The sequence below is a fragment of the Leptosomus discolor genome, unplaced genomic scaffold, assembly GCF_034619465.1.
Source record: "Leptosomus discolor isolate bLepDis1 unplaced genomic scaffold, bLepDis1.hap2 HAP2_SCAFFOLD_53, whole genome shotgun sequence".
Taxonomy (NCBI): Eukaryota; Metazoa; Chordata; class Aves; order Leptosomiformes; family Leptosomidae; genus Leptosomus; species Leptosomus discolor.
This window is the reverse complement of record NW_028237730.1, coordinates 161,712-168,210: the sequence shown is the minus strand read 5'-3', so window position 1 is coordinate 168,210 and position 6,499 is coordinate 161,712. Positions and strand designations below refer to the sequence as shown.

At 65.4% G+C, this 6,499-nt stretch overlaps 1 protein-coding gene across 1 annotated transcript; it reads left to right on the top strand.

Moving 5' to 3' along the window:
- Positions 1-1,202: 1,202 nt before the first annotated feature.
- Positions 1,203-5,029, top strand: LOC147413166 (M-phase inducer phosphatase 2-like). Its single transcript, XM_086480585.1, has 11 exons — positions 1,203-1,229; positions 1,327-1,368; positions 2,362-2,496; positions 2,648-2,722; positions 2,975-3,154; positions 3,281-3,376; positions 3,699-3,761; positions 3,864-3,962; positions 4,272-4,405; positions 4,513-4,624; positions 4,889-5,029. Exons 1-11 carry the CDS (start codon positions 1,203-1,205, stop codon positions 5,027-5,029), a joined length of 1,104 nt encoding a protein of 367 aa, XP_086336711.1.
- The last annotated feature ends 1,470 nt before the right edge of the window (positions 5,030-6,499 follow it).

Genomic DNA, 6,499 nt, shown 5'->3' with positions numbered 1-6,499 from the left:
GAGAAGCTTTGGGTGAGGGTCCCGCCTGAGCACACAGCAGATCCCACCCTGTGGCCCCCTCCCCAGCACTAGAAGGGAACATAGCTGGGGTGGGGGGGCTCCCCTGCACCCTGCCAGCGCCCCACAGGAGCGGGGGGGGACCTGTGCTGGAGCAGGGTCCCGGGGGCACGGCGTGCCTCCCACCCGCCCCCCCCGATGCTACCCCTGCCCCTTGTTCCCGCAGGAGTGGGGCTGGACTCCCCCACGCAGGAGGACCCCGCGGCACTGGAGGAAGTGTGAGTGTCCCTCGCCCCGCGTCCCCCCACTCCGGGAGGTCTCCACCCTTGCCCACTGTGTCCCCCCTGCTCACCCTCCCCAGGCTGCCTGCAGTGCCCACGCTCAACCTGTCCCAGCCTTGCTGGGGGGCTGTGCTTCCAGCTGTGCCCTCCACCCCAAAATTGATTTTTGGTGGGGGGTGGTGTGAGAAACCACCTCTAGTGGGGCTGTCGGTGCTGGTGCTCGGCCCAGCCCTGCTGCAGGCAGGGGTCTGGCAGTGGGTGCAGGCAAGAAGCCTCTGCGGTGCTGCCGTGCCAAGTCCTCCTCTGGCAGGGACGGCCGGCAGACGGCTCGCTGCCTCACCACGCAGCGGGGTGAGGGTGCTGAGCACCTCCCTGGGCTCCCAGCACCCCCGCCTCAGCCTCCTTGGGGTGCTGCTGCCCAGGCCTCGCAGATTTGGGGTGCAGGGATCAGCTGAGAGCCGAGCTCTGCGGGGCTGAGGGGCTCTGGGTGCCACGCCGGTGGCTTCGCCCACTCCCAGGGCCGTTGGCAGAGCCCCTCTCTGGCAGATGTTGGTGACTGAGTAACTGGGGGCAGATGGTGATGCTGGGGCAGCCTTGGGGCTGGGTGGGCTGGGCTGCAGGGGACACGCCAGTGCCTCTTTCGTCCTGTTGCAGTGTGCAGCTGCATGGCCATATGGCCGACGGCCAGCATCCACAGCATCCCCGCTGCCGGATTTACATACAGGTGGAGAGCGGGCGCCACTGCCACCAGCTACATCTGGGCCCCGAGCGGGGTCAGCAGGGTGCCCTGGACCACCTCAGCGTGCTGCTTAACCCCCCAGCCCAGATTGGGGTCCCCCCGTCTGAAACCAGTGATTTCCAGATGGGGTTTTAACCCTTTGTGGGGCTGAAAGCCACTCAGCTGTTCTCCCCTTGGGGGGGCTGATGACCGCTGCGTGGGGTGGGGTCCCTGTAAGGGCTGCGGCTGCCCATCCCCGGGGCTCCTGGGCTGCTCAGGCTGGGGCACGGGGTGCCATCCCCCCTAACCCTGGCTCCTCTCTTCCCGCAGCTTCGAGACAGCGATCCTAGAAACCAGGAGAGCTCTCAAAGAGTAAGTGAAGGGGCTCTGTCCCGGTGCCCAGACCCGAAAGCCAGGCTGTGCGTCTGCCCTTCCCTGGGGTTTGGATCAAGCTGTTGGTGTTGCTCAGTGGCTGGAGGAATTGCTGCCCTGGGGTCCTGTCCAGGGAGGTCTCACCCCACTGTGGGGACCCAGGGGACAAGGGGGTCCATGCCAGCTTCGGGGCAGGGGGTGGTGGGACGCTGCTGGTCCAGGGCATCTTCTCACTCATTCAATCCTTTTCTTTTTGCAGCAATAAGCTCCTTATCCGGAGGATCCACTCACTGCCGGTAAGTCCCGGGGGCTCTACAGGGCTGAGCTGAGGGCGGCTGGATCCTGCTGTGCCCCTGGCTGAGCTGGGAGGAGGAGGAGGAGAAGGAGGAGGATGGAGCTGGGGAGCGCAGGGGCTGTGCAGCACCTCTCACCCCTCCCAACCCGCCCTGCAGCCACAGCTCCTGGGGGCCAGCCCGGTCCTGAAGAACATCACCCACTGCCGGGAGTTCAACAGCCACGGGGCCAGGGAGCAGAGGGGCCCAAGGAAGCCTGAGGACAAGGTGAGGGGGGGCAGCAAGGCTGGGGAGAGGGAGGCAGGACCGGGGAAGGGGCAGGGGGATGCCATGCCCACCCCCCCCCTCCCCCACTGCTGCAGGAGGGGTTTGTCTTCAAGAAGCTGCAGAGGCCAAGTCAGCACAGCCGGCTGCCCGCCAGCGATGGGGCTGCGGGGAGGGACCCCCTCAGCCAGAGACTCAGCTCTGCACCCGGCCTGCAGGTGAGAGGGGCTGGGGGCGCTGAGAGGGGGGCACCGGGGGTGGGTGGTCCTGCTGCAGGGGCTGCTGAGCCGGGACCTGCTGCTCCAGCCACCCTGTTTGCACTGGAGACCTGTGGGTGTGGGAGCTGGGGGGATTGGGGTCACTGTGTCTGCAAACAGGGCTGGTGTGGGGCTGGCCCCACTCCTGAGCCATGGGCTGTGTCGTGTCCCCTCCCCAGTTCGACACCCCCGAGAAGGAAAACGTCGCCCAGGGCGAGAGCCCCATCATCCTGCGCTGGTGCTCCTTGACCTCCTCCATGTCTGAAGAGGAAGATGATGGCTTAGTGGAGATCCTGGATGAGGAGGAGATGAAGGTAGGGAGGGCTCCTCCATCTGGACAGCTGGATATACCCTGGGCAGGGGCTCCGTCCCTGCCCAGGGGGGTGCGAAGCAGCAGTGGGACTCGTTCCCTTCATGCTCTTCTCTGTCTCTCCCCTGTGGCCCCCCCAGGTGCCCCCCGAGAAGAGCGATACCGACAGGCCACAGGGGATGGAGAACCTACTGACTGCGCCCCTGGTGAGGAAGGAGGAGGCTGAGCCGGTACGTTGGGTGTCTCAGGGGGTGGATGGGGCCCCAGGCTCCCCCTTCCTGGGGTCTCCAAGGTGGGGTCTGGGGGTGAGGGTCACTGGTTGGCGAACAGCACACACCCCCCAGGGCTTTGGGCTTGTCCTGGGTGGTGTGTAGCCACTAGAGAGGGACCCTTTTGCCTTTGTTCTCGTGGTGCTGGGGGGGGGGGTATGTGGGGGGAATGCCAGACCCTTGGGCACCAACACGGGCTCTCTCCCCACACAGTGTCCGGTGAAGCGCGGCAAGTGCAGGCAGCTCTTCCGCTCGCCCTCGCTGCCCAGCAGCGTCATCAGGCCCATCCTGAAGCGGATAGACCGACCCCAGGACCGGGACACCCCCGTCAAGACCAAGCGACGGAGGAGCGTGGCCGGTAGCCCTGGCGAGGAGGCGGCAGCGGCGGAGCCGGTGGGTGATGGGGAATCCTCGGGGTGAGGCGTCCTTGCCCGTCCCGGGTGGGACTGCCCGGTGCCACGGCTCTGCCGGCGCCCTCGCTAACGCCGAGGGGGGTGTCTCTGGTTCATGTCCCCGCAGAAAGCGCGGCTGCTGTGCTCCAGGTCCTTCTGCCACGAGGAGATGGAGAACCTGCTGGCCAACGACCACCGGGAGCTCATCGGGGACTTCTCCAAGGTAGGGCTGCTGGGGGTGCTGCAGGCTTGGGGGTGCCGCCTGCCCCCCTCTCCTGAAACAAAGGGGGACCATCAGTGGAGCCCTGCGCTGGTGCCAGAGCCCCAATACAGCTGGTGGCCCTTGTTTGGGACCAAGGGGACTTGGGGCTGAGACTTTCCAGCCTGAAGAGCCTGACCCGCTACTCTTCCAGTGCCGCAGCGCCGTCCCTCTTGGGAGGGAGCAAACGTCGCAGGTGGGGGGTCTTCTGGGCTGGGGGGAGCGGGTGGCAGCCAGGACGTCTCCCTGGGGACAGATTCTGACCCAGCACCCGCCTCTCCTCCAGCCTTACCTTCTGCAGACGGTAGAGGGGAAGCACCCGGACCTGAAGTACATTTCCCCCGAAATGGTAAGGGAGCAGTGACCTCTTCCCCAAAAATACACCCCCACAGGGCTGTCTCGCTGCCCGCCCCCCCCCCGCCCCCCCCTCGGTGACGGGCTCCCCCCACAGATGGTGGCAGTGCTGACGGGGCAGTTCAGCAGCCTCATCGAGAGCTGCGTGATCGTGGACTGCAGGTACCCCTACGAGTACGAGGGAGGCCACATCAAGGTCAGAACCGCCGCTGCGCCCCTCGGGGCTGGGGACAGGGTGGTCATGGGTGGGGGAGACACAAACCTGTCAAACCTCAGAGGGGCTGATGCCCCCCCCCCAAAGGTGCTGAACCCCCTGGAGGGGTTGAGAGCCTCCCCAAAGGTGCTGAGCACCTCCGGAGGTGCTGAGCCCCAGCTGGAAGGAGGAGGGGGGTGAAGGCATTCCCAGCAGATGGGGCAGAAGGGGGGCAGGGTATGAAGGCCCCCCCCCGCCCCGAGATGAAATGGGAGGAGGGGGGGGCTGAAAGGGGCCCCTCTCCCTCGCCAGGGCGCCGTCAACCTGCCGCTGGAGCAGGACGTGGAGGAGTTCCTGCTGAAGAAGCCCATCGTGCCCTTCGACGCCAGCAAGAGGGTGATCGTCATCTTCCACTGCGAGTTCTCCTCCGAGAGGGGGCCCAGGATGTGAGTTTGGGGGGGTTGGGGGAGGTGGGGTGGACGCTGGGTTCTGCCGGACCCCCTGGGCATGGCAGGATCCTATCTGGGTGCCAATCCTGTCCCCTGTCCCGCAGGTGCCGGTTCATCAGGGAGAAGGACCGAGCCTGTACCGAGTACCCCCACCTCCACTACCCCGAGCTCTATGTCCTGAAGGGGGGGTACCGGGAGTTCTTCCCCCAGTACCAGGTAAGCCCCCCTACCTTTCACCCCCTCTGTGGGAGGGGGGGAGGTCCCTGGCAGGAGGGTGAGAGTGCTGGGTGGGAGGAAATCACCCTCTCCGCTCCCCAAAACCCTGCCCTGTGAGGGGAAAGGGTCTGGCTCTGAGCATCCTCCATGAGGGTGGTACCTCCAGGGGAAGGGGGTTGTGCTGGGGGTCCTGGGGGGTGCTGGGTTTGCCCCAGGGGGTGGGGAGGGGGGCCTGCAGGTGCTGACAGAGCCGTGGGTGCCCAGATGCACTGCGAGCCCCAGGACTACCGGCCGATGGACCACGAGGACTTCAAGGAGGACCTGCGCAAATTCCGCCAGAAGAGCCGCAGCGGGGCGGGCGAGCGCAGCAAGCGGGAGCTCTACAGCCGCCTCAACAACTTCTGAGGGACCCCTGCAGCCCCCTGCCCACCCCCTACCCGGGGCTGCCGGTGCTCACCGTCGCCCAGCCCAAAACCTGGTCGCCACCCCGCCCCCCCCCCCCCCCCAGCCTTCCCAGCTCTGTGCTGGGTGCCCTGCCCAGCATCGCCCCCCTCAGCAGCGCGGGGCAGGGGGCCATGGTTGTGGGGTTTTACCCCTTTTTTACCCTAAAAGGTGTTTAGGTTTTACCCCAAATGGTGGCTGGGGGCTGTAGCATGTGAGTGGGGAATGCCTAGGGGGGCTCAATCCCTGCCAGGTTCAAACTTCCTCTGGGAGTGGGGGTCAGGCTACCTCCCCTCCCCAGCATCAGGGATGGGGCTCGGGGGCTGTGGGGCAGCCCCCCAAGCCAGTGCCCCCCTTCCCCTTGCACCCTGGGCTGGGTGGGGGGTGGCTTTGCCAGCTTTGGGCAAGCCACGGGACTGCAGCACATCACCCCCCCCCCCCCCCCCCCCCCCCAAGGGTGATCCTGTGTCCCCAGGCCCTGTCACACACACATCACCACCACCACCCCGTCCATAAGGGCTGCGACCCCCCGTCAGCAAAGCTTTATTGGCAGAACTCTTATAGAAAAGCACTTAAACCTCCTTTGCTGCCAGGGGGTGCTGCAGGGGGTGGGGCTGGGGGGTGCCCCTTGTACTGCTCACTGACTATTTGGGGAGTTCCTTGTTGTTGTGGTGTTTTGCCACATTGTTGGTTAACTTTGGGGGGGCGGGAGGGGCTTCACCCCCACCCCAGAGTGGCTGCTGCCAAAGCACCACATGCTGGGGAGGGGGGAATGGCCCCTGTGCCCCCATGTCTTGTTTGTTTTTATTGGTTTTTTTTAACATTTCTGTTTAATAACTTTGTGAGGAGGGAAAGCCTTGGCTCTGGTCTGTGACTGCGCTGCGAATCTGAGGGGGGTCGGGGGTCCCCCCCCTGCTTTGAGGGTGGGGTTGGGGCGCTTTAAGGAACGGGAGAGCTGTTTAAAGGGGTGATGGCTGCCCTGTGGGGCTGGGGTCACAGCTAGACCAACCCCCTCAGGGCTGTGTGTGGGGCAGGAGGAGGGGTGGGGATGGTGGGGTGACCGTGGGGTCCCACAACTGGGACAGTGGTGTGTGGTGGGGGGGCACCCCCAGCTTGGTTGTTGTGCCCCTCATGCTCGCCCTGCCACCTGCTGCCCCCCCCCAGGGTGATCCTGTGTCCCCAGGCCCTGTCACACACACCACCACCACCCCCCCACCCCCGGGGTGATCCTGTGTCCCCCAGGCCTGTGACACCCTGACGTGCGGAAAAGACTTTACAACCCGAAAGGTTACACAGTAGGTGTGTTTATTGCGCGCAGATGCACGGGGGATCGCTCCACCACAAACGTGCATCCCCACCGTGGCCGCTTCTCCAGTATTTACCCAGTTAAAACATCACCTATTTTGAAACGCCTAGACATATTCATGACCTGTC

Excerpts from the sequence above, each read along its gene's own strand:
- LOC147413166 (XM_086480585.1), top strand. The coding sequence starts at position 1,203 with ATGACCGCTGCGTGGGGTGGGGTCCCT. Across the intron at positions 1,369-2,361 it reads ACCAGGAGAGCTCTCAAAGA|TTCGACACCCCCGAGAAGGA; the intron begins GTAAGTGAAGGG and ends TCCCCTCCCCAG. Across the intron at positions 3,762-3,863 it reads AGTACATTTCCCCCGAAATG|ATGGTGGCAGTGCTGACGGG; the intron begins GTAAGGGAGCAG and ends CTCCCCCCACAG.